The 22,801-nt window shown below is 51.8% G+C and overlaps 1 protein-coding gene across 7 annotated transcripts in view; it reads left to right on the top strand.

Annotated features, from left to right (window-relative positions):
• CUX2 (cut like homeobox 2) overlaps window positions 1–22,801 on the top strand; it is a 323,266-nt gene that overhangs the window by 262,247 nt on the left and 38,218 nt on the right. For 6 of the 7 annotated variants that reach the window (XM_034934493.2, XM_034934495.4, XM_034934490.4 and 3 more), the window contains 10 exons: window positions 466–542; window positions 1,600–1,666; window positions 3,416–3,464; window positions 8,751–8,855; window positions 11,457–11,648; window positions 11,735–11,793; window positions 12,821–12,869; window positions 12,963–13,062; window positions 14,590–15,231; window positions 16,653–16,754. In XM_034934493.2, the coding sequence (XP_034790384.1) occupies window positions 466–542; window positions 1,600–1,666; window positions 3,416–3,464; window positions 8,751–8,855; window positions 11,457–11,648; window positions 11,735–11,793; window positions 12,821–12,869; window positions 12,963–13,062; window positions 14,590–15,231; window positions 16,653–16,754 (1,442 nt within the window). The remainder of the gene's footprint in view (window positions 1–465; window positions 543–1,599; window positions 1,667–3,415; window positions 3,465–8,750; window positions 8,856–11,456; window positions 11,649–11,734; window positions 11,794–12,820; window positions 12,870–12,962; window positions 13,063–14,589; window positions 15,232–16,652; window positions 16,755–22,801) is intronic. The other variant, XM_057299527.2, reaches the window with a different exon arrangement.

The following is a 22,801-nucleotide window of genomic DNA, read 5'->3' on the forward strand; positions in this document are numbered from 1 at the left end:
AGCCTGGGCGACAGAGCGAGACTCCATCTCAAAAAAGAAAAAAAAAGAAAACGGAGGAAATATTCCTCCCCTAGGACAGTATAAGTAACTCACAATATTGCAGAACTATTGGGGGCTGAGCACACCACTGAGCACGCTTCACAGTACCCCCTGAGGCAGACCCTATCAGAAACCCCATTTTAAAAATAAGGAAACTGAGGACCAGAGAGGTTGCTTGCTACTGTAAATTTTGCCCCTAAAAATCCTGGCAGAAACTAACAGGAGCAGCCATGACAGGGTCCACATAGGCAGTGGAGCAGCAGGACAGCCAGGTGCCTGAATGTCGTGTCTAAGGACTTGCAGAAAGACAGAGGTGCAGGTTACAGGGAGTGGGCAAGGGGTAGGAAGCAAGATGGGGCTTGACTCGGGGGCCCCAGGCAAGGCCTGTCCCTGCAGCCAGCACAAGCAGGCCTCGTCTCTCCGCAGGGGCCTTCAAGAAGTACAGATCACTTTGGCGGCCAGACTGGGGGAGGCAGAGGAGAAAATCAAAGTCCTACATTCAGGTATGTGTCGGCACCATGTGGCCTAGAGGGAGGACTGGGAGGGGACGGTAATGCTGTCAACAAGGGGTCACGGCTTGGGGTCTGCCACATCCAGGTGTTTTAGAATCAAGAGGGCAAAATGGGAGTTTGGGAAGAATAATCTTACCCAGTGTGGGGCTGAGCCTCTATGCCCCAGAGGCCACATTGCTGTAGAAAGAGGATTTGAGACAGAATTAATTCAGGTGATGGCCAGGCGTGGTGGCTCACACGTGTAGTCCCGGCACTTTGGGAGGCTGAAGTGGGAGGGTCGCTTGAACCCCAGAGTTTGAGACCAGCCTGGGCAACATGGCAAGACCCTGTCTCTAATTAATCAATTAATTAATTAATTAAATACAACCCCTGCAGGGGCCAAAACGCTACCAAGCCACCGACTTAGGGGAGGCGTTGGGGAGGGGTGAGGTCTGGGGCAAACTGGAGAAATGAGGCCTCATCTAAAGAGCCAGCCACTGCTTAGTACCAGCCAGGCGCTACCATATGGTCCCCTGTGGCCAGGCCCTTCCATTTTCCCAGAGAAATTAGAAATCTGGAGTTGTATCAAAAACGCTCGTTCGTTGTAACACATGAATCTGTTCATTGTGTGGATCTTCCCTGTCTTCCGGCCTGCCAGGTTGGAACCTCGGGGTGGCTGAGCACATGGATGGATGGCCCTGCCCAGGTCCTGAAATGACTTAAGGGTGTTGGGGGGCTTATACCCCAGGTCATGGGGCAGACAGCACCACGCCTCCGCCCCCCAACCCCGGCCTGGGTCCCCTGAGCTACCTAGGCCCATGGAGAGACCTCATCTGCCCCGCACTGCCCACCCCAGCCACTGCACATCCCTCTCACCAGCCTGAGCCCCTTTAGGGGCAGGAAACTCATTCCCTGTCACCAGTTCTGACTGAGAGAAAGATCTCCCTCACTACCCGAGCTCTCATTCTGCCTGCTGGGCTTCGCAGAAGGAGTGGGCTCCACCTCCCTGGGAGACCCAGCCCCTTCCCACTCGGAGGTGGGGCCTCACCCTGCCTCTGCTTTCTCCCAGCGCTAAAGGCTACGCAGGCAGAGCTGCTAGAGCTGCGGCGGAAGTACGACGAGGAGGCAGCATCCAAGTAAGTGAGCCCTGCTGAGGTGTACCTCCTCCCTTGGAGGCCTCCCAGACAGGCCTCCTCTTTCTGACTCTCCAGTACTTGCCTCCTCCCTCTGACCCTCCCAGACACACCTCCTCCCTCTGACCCTCCAGTACTTGCCTCCACCCTCTGGCCATCCCAGACACGCCTCCACCCTCTGGCCCTCCCAGAGAGGCCTCCTCCCTCTGACCCTCCAGTACTTGCCTCCACCCTCTGGCCAGCCCAGAGAGGCCTCCTCCCTCTGACCCTCCAGTACTTGCTTCCACCCTCTGGCCCTCTCAGGCCTTCTCCCTCTGACCCTCCCGGACACGCCTCCTCCCTCTGACCCTCCCAGACAGGCCTTCTCCCTCTGACCCTCCCAGACACTCCTCCTCTCTCTGACCCTCCCAAACATGCCTCCTCCCTCTGATCATCCCAGACACGCCTCCACCCTCTGGCCCTCCAGTACTTGCCTCCTCCTTCTGATCCTCCAGGACTTACATCCTCCCTCTGTCCCTCCAGACATGCCTCTTCCCTCTGACCTCTCAGACATGCCTCCTCTTTCTGACTCTTCTCCTTCCTCTGAGTCTTGGCTGGAGGCCCCCGTTTCATTAAGCACCTCTGCTCCTCACCCCCAAAGGCACACAGCTGTCATTTGCTGTGCCACTCACACACCACAGCCATAAATAATGTCCTGGGACCTGGGCTGAGTGAGGGGCTGCTTGGTGGGGGCCTCCCACTTTGCTCTGGCCCCCTGGGACTGTCCCCGCTCCCCAGCTCCACACTGCAATCCTCAGGGGCTGAGAGGCATTCACCTAAATTACTCTGGACTCAAGCGTTTCTTTAGGCTTTAAGAAATCATTCATTCTGCAAACACTTATTGAGCACCTGCTGTTTATCCAGTGCTGTTCTGGGTCCTTGGAGGAAACATGAGAACATGACCCTGTCCTCAGTCAAGGAGAGGAGACAAAAACTGATGTGCAGTGATACATTTGTTCATTCACACATATTGAGCACTTACTGTATGCCCAGCACTGTTCTTGGCACATGGCAAATGCTACAAAGGGAAGAACTGGGGATGGGAAAAGAGAATGACAAGCAGGGGTGGGTCCTTTATCCAGGGTAGTCAGGGAGAACTCCCTGGAGGAGGTGGCTTTCAGAATGAGGAGAAGGCCATGTGAAGAAAGCCGGGAAGGGTGCTCCAGGCAGCAGGAACAGCTTGAGCCAAGGAAGGCCCTAAGCATGCATGAAGCATGTGTGTGGCCTTGGGTCACAAAGTGCTCCCCACGTGCCCCCCGCGTCTCCCACCCCCTGCTAACAGAGGGGATGCCTCTCCCAAGCCCCTCCATGCTGGCAGCCTGGAGGGGGCTGGGCAGCGCAGTAAACAAGTGACCACTGGGGACAGTGCAGGGCGGCCTCCCCGGAGAACACTGTGATCAGGGTTTTAAAGCCGGGGGCTGTTCTCTTGAGGATGGGCATTCCAGGCACTACCAGGACAAAGGCTTGGAGGTGGAGTTCAGAGAGTGGTCCCTGGGGGAGAGGGGAGGCCAGGCTGTCCTGAAGAGGTGCAGTGCTGACGCCCTACTCCCTTTTCCTCGAAGCCTAGGCTCTTTTCTCCCCAGCCCGATTTCTCTCCTGTAGCAAGGCCTTCAGCCCTCCCCTGGGCTCAGGCAGGGGCTGGGGGTGTCAGGAGGGGCGGGGGCCTGGAGCCTGCCGGAAGCCCTTCCTCAGGGCCTCATCTTTGTGTCTCAGGGCAGATGAAGTCGGCCTGATCATGACCAACCTGGAGAAAGCTAATCAGGTGAGGAGGCGCAGTTCCCGCCCGTGGGTGCCAGAGGCTCCCTCTGCCTGGGGTGGGGGTCTCGGGCCAGATGAGGAGAAAGGGACTGAGCTTCATCAATATTTATTCAACTGTGGGTCTTGTGCATGCCAAGTGAGGGAGCCAGGAGGAGTCTGGGCCCCAGGCCCTGCCCTCCCCAAGCTCCCAGGGTGGGCCCAGGGTAGGGGGTTGGGGTAGGGAATGCAGACAGACACACTTGGAAATAGAGTGCTCCAAGCAGCAACAGGCAGGAAGGGGCCGCTGACCCAGACTGCGGGAGTCCAGGAAGACATCCTAGAGGAAGGGGTGTGGAGCTAAGACCCAAAGAATAAATGACAGCATATCTAGGCATGGATTCTAAGTGGGGCTCCCGCATCCTGCCTTCCTCCGGCTCAGAGGTGCTGCCATCTGGTGGGCAGAGTCAGGCAGGACTTTAAAAGAAGGGCAGCCACAGCCAGGGGGCTCCAGCCCGGAGTCTTGAGTGCCCACCATGTCTGTCCCCCAGCTCCCTGCAATGCCACCAGCCAGAGACATGGCCAGGAGAGGCCAGCAGGGCCTTGAGCCCTCTGTCCCTTGGCTCATCTTCCTGCCTGTGGGGTGGGAGAAGATGCCCACCCGCCCTGAGGTCTGTGGGCCCGCACTGTGGCAGGGAGAGAGGTCATTTTCCCCAGGGGCAGTTAAAAGGGGCCTCTTGGAAGACATTTTGAAGCTGGGTTTCAGAGTCCTGATGCTGTCCCCTGAGGGAGGGCAGCCAGGTAGAAGGCTCAGCAGGAGCAGAGGCCCGAGGTGTGGCTCTTTGGGCACAGGGTGGGGGCACTCCCTCCTACAGAGGAGACTTGGATAAAAGGGCTGATTCTATGTCCCTGGGAAGCCACCAGAAGGTGCAGGCCTGGGCTGGAAGTGCTGAGACTCTATGAGCCCCTACCCCTATAGAAGCAGTGTCCCCTAGGAGGGTCGGGAAGGCCAAAGACAGGGCTAGGTTACAGTGGTGGTGGTAACCGCAGTGGCTTCCCTGAGCTTAGGTCCAGCATATTTTTCTGAAATGATCATTAAGTAAGCCCCATTTTGTATAGGCTACATAGCCTTTTTAGAATGATTTTTTGAATAGGTAATGCATTCATGTAGTTCAGAACTCAAGAAGCTACACAAGGGCCTGTCTAGGAAAGTCCAGCTCTCCTCCAAGTTCTCCTCCCCTGCAGCAGCCTCTCTCACCAGCCCCTGGGTTCTCCTTCCAGAGATGGTCAATCCATTCACAAGCCCACGAATATATATTTTTGTGGGGGGCAAGGGGGACAGGGTCATACTCTGTCGCCCAGGCTGGAGTGCAGTGGCACAATCATGGCTCACTGTAGCCTTGACTTCCCCGGCTCAGGTGATCCTCCCACCTCAGCCTCCCAGGTAGCCAGTTAGCTGGGAACAGAGGCGTGTGCCACCACGCCGTGCTAATTTTTTGTATTTTTTTGTAGAGATGAGGTTTCACCATGTCGCCCAGAATATATCTATTTTAACCAGCGGCCTCTTTTTGTTGAGACAGGCAGGGTCTCACTTTGTCATCCAGTCTGGAGTGCATTGCTGCGATCACAGCTCACTGCAGCCTCAACGTCTGGGGCTCAAGCAATCCTCCTGCCTCAGTCCCCCAAGTAGCTGGGACTACAGGCACGCACCACCACATCCGGCTAATTTTCATATGTTTCGTAGAGATGCGGTTTTGCCATGTTGCCCAGGCTGATCTCAAACTCTTGAGCTCAAGCAGTCCACCCTCCTGGGCCTCCCAAAGCACTGGGATTAGAGGTGTGAGCCTCTGTGCCCAGCCACCCCTTTTAAAAACAAAATGATAATATACTATGCATACCATTGTGAACCTTACTTTTTCCCGTCTATATCTTTGAGCTCCTTCCGTATCAGTATAGAAAGCAGTTCCTCCTCTGTTTTACGGCTGTGTGGTGTTCCTCGGCAGGGTACACCATTGTCTAACCCAGGGGAGGGCAAACTTTCTATAAAGAGTCAGAGAGTAAATATTTTCAGCTGTGCAATCCATACAGTCTCTGACACAGATTTTCAACTTTGCCATTATAGCATGAAAGCATAGACAATATGTAAGTGAATGAGCATGGCTGTATTCCAATAAAACTTTATAAGAACGGGCAAGACTGCACACAATAGCTCATGCCTCTAATCCCAACACTCTGGGAGGCCGAGGTGGGATGATCACTTGAGCCCAGGAGTTTGAGACCAGCCTGGGAAACATAGGGAGACCTCATCTCTACAAAATATTTAAAAACTATCCAGGCATGGTGGTGTACGCCTGTAGTCCCAGCTGCTCAGGAGGCTGAGGTGGGACGATCACCTGAGTCCAGGAAGATGGAGGCTGCAGTGAGCTATGATCACACTACTGCATTCCAGCCTGGACAACAGAGTGAGACCCTATCTCAAAAAAAAAAAAATCCATCTTATAGTACTTGGAATAGGAAGCACGTCTAATAATGTTTCTCCTGAGTCCAAAACTAAAACCCACACATTATGGAGACGTATAGAGAAGAAAATAAATGTCAGTGTATTAGGTTTTTAATCTCTGTATTTATTAATACTATTTTAATGAGGATGCTGGGGTACAGCAGATCCATATTATTACTTACAGGATAATAACCACACCAGTTTGCCCCAATTCTTACTCCTGGGGTGAGAAAATGAGAACCAGCTGTCATCCCACATGTACTTAAGTTTGTACTCTAGGCGAGGACCGCCCCAATTCTGAATCTAGGTGGTTATATAGGAGAGGGACCTTCTGAGAGAGGAAGGGAAAGAATCTACGTCCCAAGTGTCATGTGGACAGAGACAAGGATGCTGGCTGTTAGCCTCTGGAATGTAGACACATCTCTGGAGGGGGAGGTAAGACTAGTAGCTTTTTTTTTTTCTTTTCCAAGAGACAGGGTCCAGCTCTGTCACCCAGACTGGAGTGCTGTGGCAAGATCCTAGCTTACTGCAGCCTCAAACTCCTGGGCTCAAGGGATCCTCCCAAGTAGCAAGGACTACAGGCTCACACCACCACAGCCGTAATTTTTTCTTGCTGTTGTCAAGATGGTGTCTTGCTATGTTGCCCAAGCTGGTCTCAAACTCGTGGTCTCAAGCAATCCTCTCACAGTCCTGGAATTATAGGCATGAGCCACCATGCCCAGCCCCACCTAATTGCTTTAAAACCCAGCTTTACTGTTCAGGGGCTGTCTCCATGATGTGGGTCTCACCCACCCTTGATGTCTAAACACATAAACCTCCAGGGAAGGAAACCTCTGGGGTTCTCAGTAGCTAATCAGCCATGAGTTGAATTTTCAAGGCTTGTCCTTTAGTCCAGATCTCAGCTTTCAATCAGATATGCTCAGAGTTCCCTAACTGTACAGAAACATAAAAATATTTCCTTTACAGTCCCACATACCAGGAAACTCTTCCTGAAACAAAATTGACTTGAACCATTTCTGGAACAAGGCAAGATACGTATAAATAAATAATAAATTCAAATGTGAACATGAATGTGTATGGGTCTCAATATGCATACATTGGGCATAGCATCCTGATTGTCCAGGTCATTATGTAGTTAAACATAATCACTATGACCTGCATTACCAACCAAAGGCAAAAATACAGCCACAGCTCTTTTAATTCTCTAAGTAATGGCTCAAGTAATATACCCTCATGATGTTAACAAAGTTAACCAATTATTGATGCATTTATATGTGCCAGGCACCAAGCAAAGATATCTACCAAATTGCATTTGGCCAAACCACTTCATTTGCAGAACAACCCTATGAGATAGTTGCCTTTATAATCCCCATTTTATTAATAGGGAAACCGAGGCTGGGGAGATGAAGCCTCTTGCCTAAGATCGCATAACCGGAAAGTTGCAAAGTCAGAATGTGAGCCCAGGTTTCTCTCCAAAGCCACGAGATTGAATGTATTAACATTTGAATGCTTCCTTCCAGGTAGAAATTTTTTAAGAATTAAGATCTACCAGCTGGGTGTGGTGGCTCATGCCTGTAATCCCAGCACTTTGGGAAGCCAAGGCAAGTGGGTTACTTGAACCCAGGAGTTCAAGACCAGCCTAGCCAACATGGCAAAACCCATCTCTACTAAAACTACAAAAATTAACCAGTCATGGTGGTGCACACCTGTAATCCCAGTTACTCAGGAGGCTGAGATGGGAGGATCAATTGATCCCGGGAGTTGGAGGTTGCTGTGAGCCCTGATTGCACCACTGCACTCCAGCCTGGGTGACAGAGCGAGACCCTGTCTTGAAAAAAAAAAAAAAAAAAAAAAAAATCGACCGTAGACCCAGTTTAGTGAACCGCTGCATTCTGATTTTAACCACTCAAAACCTCTTTGTGTTAGATGTTTTCATTGCCCCCCATTTCAAAAAGAGAAACTGAGCTGGGCACGATGGCTCACTCCTGTAATCCCAGCACTTTGGGAGGCTGAAGCGGGTGGATCACCTGAGGTCAGGAGTTCAAGACCAGCCTGGCCAACATGGTGAAACCCCACCTCTACTAAAAATACAAAAAATAGCTGGGTGTGGTGGTGTGCACCTGTAATCCCAGCTACTTGGGAGGCTGAGGGAGGAAAATCTCGTGAACCCAGGAGGGGCAGCTTGCAGTGAGCCAAGATTGTGCCACTGCACTCCAGCCTGGGTGACAGAGTGAGACTCCATCTCAAAAAAAAAAAAAAAGAAAAGAAACTGAGACCCAGGGAGAGGAAGTGACTTGCCCAGGGGCTGCAATAACCTGTGGCCTGGGAAAGCACCTTTGCAGATGCTGTGTCTGGGACTCATTCCATACCAGGTGGTATGAGAGTTGGAACAGCTCTTGCCTTCAGACTAGCCAGGCCTGAAGTTAATGTGGCAGACAGAAGTATCTAGAAATGTGTGAAAACCTGCCAGTCCCACCCAGAGAGCCTCTCTCATCCTGCCTTCATACAGCAGGAATGTTCTGACTCCTCTGGGGGTCCCAGGCACCCCACAAGAACCCAGAACCTCCTCAGAGGGGCATTTCTTCCTGTCCTCTCAGCTCAGGAGTAACCCCAGAGGCTGCTATTTCTTGTCCCCAGCCCAGACAGGGCTCTGTGACTGGTCTTCATAGCTCCAGGACAGGGTCCGGGACTAGGAAGGCAGGACCTGAGGCCCTCGGAGGTCTGCCTCCCCAACCCCTGCCTGAAACAGTGCAGGGAGAAGGTGGAAGTGCAGAGTGGGCTCACCTCTCGCCCACACTGTCCCCTTCTCCCCAGCGAGCTGAGGCTGCCCAGCGGGAGGTGGAAAGTCTCCGGGAACAGCTGGCCTCTGTCAACAGCTCCATCCGCCTGGCTTGCTGCTCTCCCCAGGGGCCCAGTGGGGTAAGGATGGGGTTGGGGAAGTGAGCAGGGAGGGCAGAGGGAAAGATCAGGAATGGCTGAGTTTGCAGGTTTCAGCATGTGGGTGACACTTTGTGGTTGATTGCGTGCATCCATTTGAAACTGGGAGTGTGAATGTGTGTGGGTCTCTGTGCATACAGTGAGCATAATCACTATGACCTGCTACACCAGCTGAGGATAAAAATACAGCTACAGTTCTTTACTTTTCAAGCCCACGTTTCCATATACCCTTTATTACCAGGAGTTCCAGTATCTTCCTTTGGAGGCCTCCCTTACCCCCAATTATCCAAGAATGCCAGGAACTTCCTCAGACCAAAGATCATTCTGATTTCCAGATGCACCAGCAAAGACATGGGGGAGAGGGAGTTTGAGGCAATACAGCAGCATGCAGTTTTGGTGGATGCCACCAGGTGTCGCTGTTGAACACTGGTCATAGCAGCTTGGTGCATGCTTGGGATGGTGATGCCCCTGCTGGTTTTCAGTCCCAAAACTGGGTACTTTTAGGAGTGTGAGCCAGCCAACATATCAATAGGCAGTCATCACCAGGACTGCAGTGGGGCCACATACCAAGATAAAATTTAACATTCATACTCAGCCATTGGTTTCCAAAGCATGCCAGGTGATTCTAGGGGGATTTCCCACCCTAGCCGCATGCTGTGAAGAGCCAGTCTTCGGTGATCAACCCTGAGGTTCTTGTGTTAGGCCTGATTAATCAATTCATCTTTCTCTTTCCTCCTGGTTTGTGCCTCTTTGGGGTCCTAGTGTCATTTCTTGACAAGAGACTTTCATCAAGGCCACCCCAACCTACCCTTCTGTCCTATATTAGCAGTCTCCATCCTGGCTCTCCCAGAGAGCCTTGGGTTCATTATGTGAATTGGTCTGCCTTATTTCCAGATCTCTACATACCAAGGGGTGAGATTCATGATTCCTTACATAATAACAGGTCTGCTCCAGGGTGACTTCCCTCTCCACCCATGAACCTGAACTTGCGAGCATAATTTTCACTTCATCTGACACCCACATATACAGGCCCAGGTGTCTATGTCTCTCTTTCTGTTTGAATATTGGAATGAGTCTCTATGAATGTGTTACTGTGTATGTGTGTCTCTACTTGTGACCTTTGGGCAACTGACTGTATTCTTAACCTGACTGTGCCTCAGTTTCCTCATCTGTACAATTAACATCTACTTTATAGGGTTATTAAAAGGATTACATGAGTCAGGCATGGTGGCACATGCCTGTAGTCCCAGCCTCTTAGGAGGCTGAGGCAGGAGGATCACTTGAGCCCAGGAGTTTGAGTCCAGCCTGGGCAATACAGCAAGATCCTGTCTCTGAAAAAAAAATGGATTATGTGTAAAGTGCCTAAAATGGTGCTTGGGTCATTGTATATGCTCACTAAGTACTTGATGCTACTGTTATAATTGTTAATGTGTCTTTGGTGTGTCTGGGGTGTTTTTGCTCATGAGAGCATGTGGCTTCTTTGAGCACGCGCATGTCTGTTGTGTGTGATGATGTGTCCTTGTGAGTGTCTCTCTTTGATGCGTGTGTATTTGTGTGTGTGTGTCAGCATATTTGGGAAACTGCATGTGTTAGTGTGTGCTGTGGCTATAGGTGTGTCCTTGTGTGTCAGCCTGTGTCTGTGTCCCAGGAGATTCTGTGTGTGTCCATGTTCCTGGGTGACGGCGTAACACAGAGAGAGTGAACACAGGAGAGAGAGGCTGTGTGGAGAGAGATGGAGAGTGAGAGCCCATGAGGATGCCTCGTAGAGGAATTTGCCAATGGTTCTTAATTAACCCCCGTGGAACCCGGCAAATGCCTGTGCTAATCAGCCCCAGGGAACTTTGCTGGTTTGGGGGGTGTGCTTTTCTGAGCACAACAGTGGCACTCGATGCTAATTAATTTAATGTATTAATGGCATCCGCTTCCTGTTTTAATTGGCATTTATCTCCATGGAAGAAAGCTGGGGTTGGGTTGGGGCTTTTTGTTTGGTTTTTTTTTTTTTTTAATGTTTCTTAGATTTATTTGTAACTAAGCCTGACATCAGCCTGACTTCAGGTTCCTCAAACAGCAACCTCTCCATCTTCATCCAGGACAGAGGGGCCATTTCCTAAAATGTGGAGAAGCCATGGGTCTTGGGGCTATCAGCAAATTAGGCGGAGGAAAGAGCCGCCCATAACGTGGTCCGTGGCTCCAAGGTGTCAAGTCTAATCCTGAGGGTCCCTTATTGCCTAGAATGGGGACATCCCCCTGGAGTAGGAGCCAGACCTGAGAAAGAAACTCAAACATTTACCTATGCTGTTTCCTCTGGTGCGAGCACCCAATCCCCAACCTCAGCTGACTCCTTCCTTTTGTCATGGCTATTCTTTTTTAATAAATCTTTTAATCAAAGTGTAACTTAATACATAAGGAAAAGTGTACAAGTCATAAGTATACAACACTTTGAATTTTTCAACACAAGCACACCCCATACCATCATCCAGATCAACAAATTTGCATTCTGCTTGGGATTCAGGGGTGGGGAGGCCAGACCTGTGGACCCCCATCCCTCACCTCTCAGCCCCTCAAAGACCCCTTTGCCTGCAGGATAAGGTGAACTTCACTCTGTGCTCGGGCCCTCGGCTGGAGGCCGCGCTGGCCTCCAAGGACAGGGAGATCCTGCGGCTGCTGAAGGACGTGCAGCACCTCCAGAGCTCGCTGCAGGAGCTGGAGGAGGCATCCGCCAACCAGATCGCCGACCTGGAGCGGCAGCTCACGGCCAAGTCCGAGGCCATAGAAGTGGGTCCTGGGGAGGAGGCAGGCGGGCAGGCGGCCCCATGCAGAAGCACACAGACCAGCCTCACCATCTTTCTTTGCTCTTCTAGAAGCTGGAAGAGAAGCTCCAGGCCCAGTCTGACTATGAGGAAATTAAAACGGAGCTGAGGTACCATGTGGGGTGGGGCTCCACAGACCCCCAGCGCTCTTCCCTGGCCAGGAGCTCTTGGCAAAGTTCATCATCTTCCTCCCTCCTACTAAACCCCATTTGTTCTTCTCTCCACTAACACTGTGGATATCAAACCTTAACCATCCTCAGGCCGGGTGCAGTGGCTCATCCCTGTAATCCCAACACTTTGGGAGGCCCAGGCAGGAGGATCGCTTGAGGTCAGGAGTTTGAGACCAGCCTGGGCAACAATGGGGAGACCCCATCTCTGTGAGAAGAAAACAATTTTAATTAGCCAGGAGTGGTGGTGGTGCGTGCTGTAGTCCCAGCCACTCAGGAGGCTGATGTGGGAGGTTTGCTTGAGCCTGAGAGGTCAAGGCTGCAGTGAGCTGTGGTGGCACCACTGCACTCCAGCCTGGACAACACAGTGAGACCCTGTCTCAAAAACAAAACGAAATTCAACCATCTTCAGTCCTTTTCCATTAAGAGCTGCCTGTACGGGCAGATCACCTGAGGTCAGGAGTTCAAAACCAGCCTGGCCGACAGGGCAAAACCCTGTCTCTACTAAAAATACAGAAATTAGCCAGGTGTGGTGGTGCTCACCTGTAGTCCCAGCTACTTGGGAGGCTGAGGCAGGAGAATCGCTTGAACCTGGGAGGCAGAGATCGTGCCACTGCACTCCAGCCTGGGTGACAGAGTGAGACTCCATCTCAAAGAAAAAAAGAAGCTGCCTGTAGACCATACAAGGGAACTTATTATGGGCATGGTAACTGGAAGGTGATTCATTAACCAGCTAAACTCAAGCTGGCCAGAATGGGTCAGTTCAGGCAGCACCCCTCCAGGTAACATCGCCACCTGTTAATGAGCCTGCTACTTCAGGCCTGGGGTTGCAATGACTCTGGAATTAATGGGGTTCTGGGGAATGGAGCAGTCATTGTCAGGGAGGTAAGCCGGGTCAGTGCCTCTTGAAAGACTTCTCCTCCAGCCCGGGGGCTGGCTGACCTCAGACCCTCTCCACTTGCTCTGGCAGCATCCTGAAAGCCATGAAGCTGGCCTCCAGCACCTGCAGCCTCCCCCAGGTAAGTGTCCCTGCCACCATCCCTGCAGGGCAGGCTGCCCCAGTGAGCCTTCCGCCCACCAGGTGCCCTCTCAACCTGCCTCTTGTCTCCTAGGGCATGGCCAAGCCTGAAGACTCACTGCTTATTGCAAAGGAGGCCTTCTTCCCCACGCAGAAATTCCTTCTGGAGAAGCCCAGCCTCCTGGCCAGCCCTGGTAGGGGAGGAGGATACTCTGGGGCTGAGGGCTGGGGCGGGGGCTGCCTGTGGGTCTCTGGCCTTCTCATGCCCAAGGACCACTGCCTTCCATGCAGGCAGGAGAATGACAGAACAACAGGTGTGCATTGATTTGGCACCTGCTGTATGCCTGTCCTGCAGGGCGTCCGCAAACACCCACGTCATCGTTGGGGTCACACAGCTGGTTTGGGCCCTTCCAAGGCCCCCTAAAGAGCTCCACTCCCCACTGAGCCTTCTTGAGCTGCAGCGGCTTTCATGAAGAGGTCACAGGGGGACAAGCAGGGCATTGTCATTACACCCCCCACAGCCGACCACTGTGGGGAGCAGGAGGCTGCGGACATGATCACCCTGTCAGCCACCCGCTGACTTTTTTTTTGAGACCGAGTCTCTCTCTGTCGCCCAGGCTGGAGTGCAGTGGTGTGATCTCGGCTCACTGCAGCCTCCACCTCCTGGGTTCAAGCAATTCTCCTGCCTCGGCCTCCTGAGTAGCTGGGATTACAGGCATGCACCACCACACCCAGCTAATTTTTATATTTTTGCAGAGATGGGGTTTCATCACATTGGCCAGGCTGGTCTCAAACTCCTGACCTCAGGTGATCCGCCTGCCTCAGCCTCCCAAAGTGCTGAGATTACAGGCGTAAGCCACCGCACCCAGCCACCCACTGAACTTTTAGCCTTGTGGCCCCAGGCAGGACACTGTGCTGCCTCTGTTTCCTCATCCATAAAATGGGTGTGACCTTGGGGCCCACTTCATGGGTGCCATGTAGGTCTAGTGAGTCAGCTCCAGGGTGGGTGCCCAGCAAGGGCCCATCTGCAGGTGGTGGCAAGTTCGACTTCCCGCCCCAGGCCAAGGTGCTGGGCCCATAGCAAGTTCTCAGCTGATGCTCTTGGTGATGGGGGTGGGGCGCTCCCCAGAACTGGCATTTGGATGGGGCCTGGAAGAGTGGGAGTTGGAGAATGGAGGGGGTAGGGCAGAAAGAGCCAAGGTCGGCGCTTCCAGCTGCTGGATGCCTATAGCACTGCTCCCCACCCCCACCTCCCCACCAACCCCTTCCCTCCTCCTCCTCCTTCCTTCCTCTATTTCTGACTTTCTGTCTCTATATATGTCTCTGTCTCTCTCTCTCTCTCTTCCCCCCCGACCCTCTCCCTGTCTCTCTCTGTCATGTGGTTTTTCACTCTGTCTCTTTGTCTCTTTATCTCTCTCTCTCTCTCTCTCGTGGTCTCTCTGTCTTGCTCTCCCTCTCTCTCTCTCTGTCCCTCTCATGTGATTTCTCTGTCTCTCTCATTGTCTCTTTCTCTCTTTCTCTCACATGTGGTCTCTCTGTCTCGCTCTCCCTCTCTCTCTCTCTGTCCCTCTCATGTGGTTTCTCTCTCTGTCTCTCTTTCTCGTTGTCTCTCTCTGTCTCTCTCCCGCTCTGGTTCTTTTTCTCCCTGTCTCTGTCTCCCCTCATCATCGTCTTCCCCGTCTGTCTGTCTGTCTGTCTGTCTGTCTGTCTGGGTGTTCTAGAGGAAGACCCATCAGAGGACGATTCCATCAAGGATTCACTGGGCACGGAGCAGTCCTACCCCTCCCCTCAGCAGCTCCCACCTCCGCCAGGGCCAGAAGACCCCCTGTCTCCCAGCCCCGGGCAGCCCCTGCTGGGCCCCAGCTTGGGGCCTGACGGCACTCGGACTTTCTCGCTGTCCCCCTTCCCCAGCCTGGCATCAGGGGAGAGACTGATGATGCCCCCAGCCGCCTTCAAGGGAGAGGCGGGCGGCCTGCTGGTGTTCCCCCCAGCCTTCTATGGCGCCAAGCCCCCCACAGCCCCTGCCACCCTGGCCCCTGGCCCTGAGCCACTGGGCGGTCCTGAGCCCGCGGATGGTGGTGGGGGCGGAGCGGCGGGGCCCGGGGCAGAGGAGGAGCAGCTGGACACGGCAGAGATCGCCTTCCAGGTGAAGGAGCAGCTGCTGAAACACAACATCGGGCAGCGGGTGTTTGGGCACTACGTGCTGGGGCTGTCGCAGGGCTCAGTCAGCGAGATCCTAGCCCGGCCCAAGCCCTGGCGCAAGCTCACGGTGAAGGGCAAGGAGCCCTTCATCAAGATGAAGCAGTTCCTGTCAGATGAGCAGAATGTACTGGCGCTCAGGACCATCCAAGTGCGGCAGCGAGGTGAGTGCCCAAGAGGGCCCGTCCCCGCTGGCCACCATGCCAGGTCCAGGGCATCAGGGCTGGGGGCTGAGGACACGCGCTCTGGGTTCAAAGCCCAGCTCTACCACCACCTGGCTGTGTGACCCAGGGCCAGTGACTTTGCCTGTCTGTGCCTCAGTTTCCCCTCTGTAAAAGCAGGAAATACATCCTCACTCTCTCCTTCCTGGCCCTGGCCAGAGACAGGCTGCCCTTCCTGGGGCACTCAGGATAAGGGTGGCGGGAAAAGGCTCCAGGCGCTGCCCTGGCAGGTATTCATCAAGCACTTCCAAGCCTCAGTTTATACATTTGTAAGACCGCCAACCTTACCAGACTTGATTTTTCAGGTAATCAGTATGAAGGGTCCCAGCTGTGGCCTCACAAATGCCTGAGTTTGAGTCCCAGCTCTGCTGTTCACCCACTGGGTGACCTCAGACAACTCCTTTCATCTGTGCCCCGGTTTCTGCATCTGTCAGCCTCCAAGAGGCACCATGAGGATTAAACGGGCATCAAGCACTGACCACAGCACCTGGCACGCAGTGCTGCTTGAGAACTGTTAGGGGTGGCGGTTGCCATAGTCATTGTCATCGTCATTTCTTTTTTTTTTTTGAGATGGAATCTCACTCTGTCACCCAGGCTGGAGTGTAGTGGCACAAGCTCAGCTCACTGCAACCTCTGCCTCCTGGGTTAAAGCAATTCTGCTGTCTCAGCCTCCCTAGTAGCTGGGATTACAGTCACAACGCCACCATGCCTGGCTAATTTTTACATTTTTAGTAGAGACAGGGTCTCACCATAGTGATCAGGCTGGTCTCAAACTCCTGATCTCAGGTGATCCACCCGCCTTGGCCTCCCAAAGTGCTGGGATTACAGACATAAGCCACTGCACCCTATTTCTTTATTATTATTATTATTTTTTTTTTTTTGAGACAGAGTCTTGTTCTGTTACTCAGGCTGGAGTGCAGTGGCACAATCTTGGCTCACTACAACCACCGCCTCCTGGGTTCAAGCGATTCTCCTGCCTCAGCCTCCTGAGTAGCTGGGATTACAGGTGCAAGCCACCATGCTTGGCTAATTTTGTATTTTTAGTAGAGACAGGATTTCACCATGTTGGCCAGGATAGCCTCAAACTCCTGACCTAAAGTGATCCTCCCACCTCGGACTCCCAAAGTGCTGGGATTACAGGCATGAGCCACTGTGCCTGGCCTTGTTATTATGATTCTTATTTCACGCCAGAATCACTCACAGGCCCACAGTTTGTTACACAGACTAAGCAGTGGCCCTGCCATCTCACTGATGGTCTGACCCTCACTCTTCTGGGAGGAGGAGACAGCCCCCCCACCCCACCAGGCTCCGGAGACTGAGCCCAACATGCAGATCCTGCCACAGATGCCTTCTTGCCTCCCCAGGCAGCATCACCCCGAGAATCCGCACGCCCGAGACAGGCTCAGACGACGCCATCAAGAGCATTCTAGAGCAGGCCAAGAAGGAGATCGAGTCGCAGAAGGGCGGTGAGTGTGACCCCTGCAGGCAAAGCCTGAGGCCCCCGGGGCCAGCTGTGAACAGGAGATGAGGCTTCGTCTACCTTTGTCCACCCCAGAGGGAATCCCAGGTGGATCAGAACCGCCAGAGGCCAGAGGGACCTGTCTAGAGCGCATGGGTAGCTGTGGCACTGCTCAGAACCCTGCCATGGTTCCACACAGCTATCAACATAAAATCTTAACCCTTGGCCAGGCACAGTGGCTCATGCCTGTAATCCCAGCACTTTGGGAAGCCGAGGCGGGCTGATCACCTGAGATCAGGAGTTCGAGACCAGCCTGGCCAACATGGTAAAACCCCATCTCTACTAAAAATACAAAATTACCTGGGCATGGTGATACGTGCCTGTAATCCCAGCTACTTAGAAGGCTGAGGCAGGAGAATTGCTTGAACCCGGGAGGTGGAGGTTGCAGTGAGCCGAGATCACACCACTGCACTCCAGCCTAGGTGACAAAACAAGACTCTGTCAGAAAAAAAAAAGAAAAATATCCCAAGACTCGACAAGGCCTACAGGCTCTACAGTCTTCAGGCCCCTCCATGCCTGTCACATGAACTGTTCATAGTCATGCCCAGCTGCCGTGCACCCCACCCTGTGCCTCTGATGCTGTCCTTACCCCAGACACTTTTCACCTGGCCAACTCCTGCTCATACCTATGACTCAACTCAGAAGTCACCTCCTGCAAGAAGATGGATTGGACACTGCACCCGCTTCCCTCCACCCCCACCACAGTGACCTGTTTGCTTGGTGTAGTGGAGCTGGACTGGCCACAAATTCTGGCTCTGCTGTTTATTGGCTATGTGACCTTGGGCAAGTTACTTAGCCTCTTTGTGCCTTCATCGTCTTTTTTTTGAGACAGATTCTCACTCTGTCACCCAGGCTGGAGTGCAGTGGCGCAGTCTCAGCTCACTGCAACCTCCACCTCCTGGGTTCAAGCAATTCTCCTGCCTCAGCCTCCTGAGTAGCTGGGAATACATGCACGCGCCACCACACCTGGCTAATTTTTTTTTTTTTTTTTTTTTTGTATTTTTAGTAGAGATGGGGTTTCACCATGTTGGTCAGGCTGCTCTTGAACTCCTGACCTTGTGGTCCACCTGCCTCGGCCTCCCAAAGTGCTGGGATTACAGGCGTGAGCCACCGTGCCCGGCCCATCTTCTCATCTTTAAAATGGGGACTGTGGGAGGCCGAGGCGGGCGGATCACCTGAGGTCAGGAGTTAGAGACAAGCCTGCCCAACATGGCGAAACCCTGTCTCTACTAAACATACAAAAAAATTAGCTGGGCGTGGTGGCGCACACCTGTAATCCCAGCTACTCAGGAGGCTGAGGCAGGAGAATCTCTTGAACACAGGAGGCAGAGCTTACAGTGAGCCAAGATCACGCCACTGCACTCCAGCCTGGGTGACAAAAGCAAAACTCCATCTCAAAAAGAAAAAAAAAATGGGGGCTGTATTAGTTTTCCTTTCTTAGGGTTGTGTGAGGATCAAATGAGGTCAGTGTAATCCTGAAAGATCAGCCATCATTACAGCAAATATTATCATTATTACCTCCCTGTTGCAGTTCTGCGCTGTCACAAATGACTCTGCTGGTCTGGCTGTCCCTCCGTCTGCTGTGGGGGCTTCTTGCAGCCAGGGACGAGTTCCATCCTCACACCCAGCACAGCGTAGACTGTGGCTGACTGAGACCCTGGACTCCGGTTTCAAAGCCCTCTTCCATTTTTGTAGTGTCTGCTGCCCCCTGGTGGCTGCTCCGAGCAGGTGTCCTGAATCCCTCCAGTTGCCGCCAGGAGCCAAGATGTTTCCCAATGAATGGCCCTCCCTCCTGCCTGGTCCCCGGGAGGGGTGAGGGGATAAGGGATTTACCCGGCTACCTTGCCCCACCTGTAAAATCCCCTGAGCCTAATTTCCCTCTTGGTCAGTTCCAGTAGCGAGAGAGATGCAAGACAGAGAAGGATGTAATCATGCAGTAAACATTTATTAAGCACCTACTGTGGTCTAGACACAGATTTCAGATATGGGTGAGACATGATATGGAGATGAAAAGAACCATGAGAAATAACTAGCCAGGGCCGGGCGTGGCGGCTAACTCCTGACCTCGTGATCCACCTGCCTCGGCCTCCCAAAGTGCTGGGATTACAGGCGTGAGCCACCGTGCCCAGACCATCTTCTCATCAGGGCCTCTGGGAGGCCAAGGCTGAGGCGGGCAGATCACCTGAGGTCAGGAGTTTGAGACTAGCCTGGACAACATGGTGAAACCCCGTCTCTGCTAAAAATACAAAAATTGGCTGGGCATGGTGGTAGGTGCCTGTAATCCCAGCTATTTGGAGGCTGAGGCAGGAGAATTGCTTGAACCTGGGAGGCAAAGGTTGCAGTAAGCGGAGATCACACCACTACACTCCAGCCTGCGCAACAAGAGCAAAACTCAGTCTAAAAAAAAAAAAAAAAGAAACCCCGTCTCCTCTAAAAATACAAAAATTAGCTAGGTGTGGTGGCACACACCTGTGGTCCCAGCTACTCAAGAGGCTGAGGCAGGAGGATCACCTGAGCCCAGGAGGCAGAGGTTGTAGTGAGCCGAGATCTCATCACTACACTCCAGCCTGGGTGAGAGTGAGATTCTGTCTCAAAAAAAAAAATAATAGAAAAAGAGATAACTAGCCAAAGTCTCCCACTAAACCAACAGGACAACTGAGGCCAGGGAGGGAAGACATGAGTTCAGTTACACAGAGACAGAGGGAAACCCCAGGTCTCTCACCTCTTTATACAGCACTTTCTCCTGGGGGTCAGAAGCAGGCACCAGGGCAATGTCAAATACAGCATCGCAGCAGAGGAAAACGTTTGCTCTCCATGGGCCAGCCAGTAGCCTTATATTCAGGGTCTAGGAGTTCAGCAAGAGGAAAAATACAAAGGTTATTGCCCCATACCCCTGGCAAAAAAAATGAATGCTAAGCAGTGGGCACATGAGCCGCTGCCAGGGAGGAAATGAATGTGACTAACTGCTCAATCACGAGTTCTGCTTCTGGGATTGGAAGGAAATGTCCAGAATGGGGACAGGGGTTTATATATAAGCTGTTCCATCATTGTTCATAAGAGTGACAAACTGGAAACAAAACAACCTAAGTGTCCAGCAGTGGGGGATCTGGTAAGTAAAGCAGATAATATCCCTTTAGCAGCATGTGCAGCCCTTAAAGGTAGAACTTTTAATGATAAGAAAAAATGGGGCCGGGCACAGTGGCTCACGCCTGTATAATCCCAACACTTTGGAAGGCCAAGACAGATGGATCACTTGAGGTCAGGAATTGGAGACCACCCTGGACCACATGGCAAAACCCCATCTCTACTAAAAATACAAAAATTAGCCAGGCATGGTAGTAGGAACCTGTAATCCCAGCTACTCAGGAGGTTGAGGCAGGAGAACCACTTGAACCTGGAAAGCAGAGGTTGCAGTGAGCCGAGATCGCGCCATTGCACTCCAGCCTGGGCAACAGAGCAAGTCTCGGTCTCAAAAAAAAAGAAAAAATTTAGCTGGGCATAGTGGCAAATGCATGTAGTCCCAACTACTTGAGAGGCTGAGGCAGGAAGATCGCTTAAACCCAGGAATTTGAGACTAGCCTGGGCAACATACCAAGACCCTGTCTCCAAAAAAGAAAAAAAGAAAAAAAACACTCATGTTGATACTAAATGGGGACAAACCAGACTACACTTCCACATATCGAGTATGATCATGCGATGCATGTAGTTTAGAAAACAGACTGGAAGGGAATACATGAGAATATTTCACGTGGTTGCCCCTAAAAGACAGTAAGGGTGACTTTCATTTTGATCTTGACTTTTTTTGTGCTTTTTTTTGCATGCTCCTCTGTGCTCCCATAGTAGGCAAGTATGAGTTTTTTTTAATCGAGGTAAAATTCTCATAACATAAAATTAAGCTTTTTTTTTTGAGACAGAGTTGTGCTCTTGTTGCCCAGACTGGAGTGCAGTGGCGCGATCTCGGCTCACCACAACCTCCACCTCCTGGGTTCAAGCGATTCCGCCTCAGCCTCCCGAGTAGCTGGGATTACAGGCATGTGCCACCACACCCGGTTAATTTTTTTTTTTTTAATTTTTAGTAGAGACGGGGTTTCTCCGTGTTGGTCAGGCTGGTCTCAATCTCCTGACCTCAGATGATCCGCCTGCCTCAACCTCCCAAAATGCTGGGATTACACGCTTGAGCCACCGCGCCTGGCACTTCTTTTTTTTTTTTTTTGACAGAGTCTTTTGCTCTGTCACCCAGGCTGGAGTGCAGTGGTGTGATCTCGGCTCACTGCAACCTCCACTTCCCAGGTTCAAGCAATTCTCCTGCCTCAGCCTCCTGAGTAGCTGGGATTACAGGTGCGTGCCACCACGCCCAGCTAATTTTTGTATTTTTAGTAGAGACGGGGTTTCACCACGTTGGCCAGACTGGTTTCAAATTCCTGAGGTCAAGTGATCGGCCTGCGTCAGTCTCCCAAAGTGCTGGGATTACAGACGTGAACCACCACGCCCGGCCAAAATTAACCATTTTAAAGTGTACAATTCAGTAGTAGTTAGTACAGTCAGTGTTATGCAACCATCATCTCTCTCCATTTCACACATGTTCATCACCCCAGAAGGAAACCCTATACCCATTAAGCAGCGCTTCTCCATTCCACTCTCCCCCCAGCCCCTGGCAACCACTGATCTGCATCCTGTTTCTGTGGATTGACCTGTTCTGCACATTTTGTGTAAATGGAATCATATCATATGTGCTACCTTGCGTCTGGCCTCTTTCACTCAGCCCCATGTTTGTAAGGCTTATTCCTGTTGTAGCCCCTGTTAGTGCTTCATTCCTTTTTATGACAAAATAATGTTCCATTGCTATATTACTTTTTAATTGGAAAAGCAATGAAAATTATTTTTAATGGGTCTAAGAGGACCCACTAGGATGAAAACTACACAGAGATAATGAAGAAGGGGTTACATTGATCTGGCTTTCTGCAGAGCTAGAGAGACTCTGGTGTTGGGAATGCTTCTCTGAGGGCAGAGGGAAGCACCTTTTCATTTACTGGTTAATTGTCATTCCTCAGGGCACAGATCCATCTATTATCCTTGGTTCATGACACACTCTCAGGGCTGCCGCCTGCATGGCCTTCTCCCGGGTGTGTGTGTGTATGTGTGTACACACGTGCATATATATGTGTATATATGTGTGTGTATATTCATGCATTCATTCATTCGTTCACTCATGTAAATGACAGAATGAACCTCTGGGAACATATTGCCCAACCCAAGATTTAGAAAATTCCCAATAACTGAGATCTGGCATTTTCCTCCCCATCCCACCCCTGCCTTCCTCTCCCAGAGATGTCTTTCATCCTAAAATTTTGTCCTGTTGTTCCTTTGTGTTTGCCATTTGTAGAAAAGGTTTTTCACTAAATCATATAGTGTTTATGTTATTTGTTATGGAACTTGATAGAAAACACGTGATACCGACCGGGCGCGGTGGCTCACACCTGTAATCCTAGCACTTTAGGAGGCCAAGGTGGGCAGATCATTTGAGCTCAGGAGTTTGAGACCAGCCTGGCTAACATGGTGAAACCCGATCTCTACTAAAAATACAAAAAAAAATTAGCCAGGCCTGGTGGCGAGTGCCTGTACTCCCAGCTACTCGGGAGGCTGAAGCAAGAGAATTGCTTGAACCTGGGAGGCAGAAGTTGAGGTGAGCTGAGATCACGCCACTGCACTCCAGCCTGGGCAACAGAACAAGACTCAGTCAAAAAAAAAAAGAAAAAAGAAAACGTGATACTGAGTGCCATCTTATTGGACTTGTTTTTGTTGTTGTTGTTGTTATTGTTGTTGTTTTTTGAGATAGGCTCTCACTCTGTTGCCCAGGCTGGAGTGCAGTGGTGCAAACATGGCTCACTGCCACCTCGACCTCCCAGGATCAAGTGATCCTCCTGCCTCAGCTGGGACCGTAGGCATACACCACCATGCCTGGCTAATTTTTTTTTCTTTTTTTTTTCTTTTTTT

This window comes from Pan paniscus, chromosome 10 (assembly GCF_029289425.2).
Source record: "Pan paniscus chromosome 10, NHGRI_mPanPan1-v2.0_pri, whole genome shotgun sequence".
Lineage (NCBI taxonomy): Eukaryota > Metazoa > Chordata > Mammalia > Primates > Hominidae > Pan > Pan paniscus.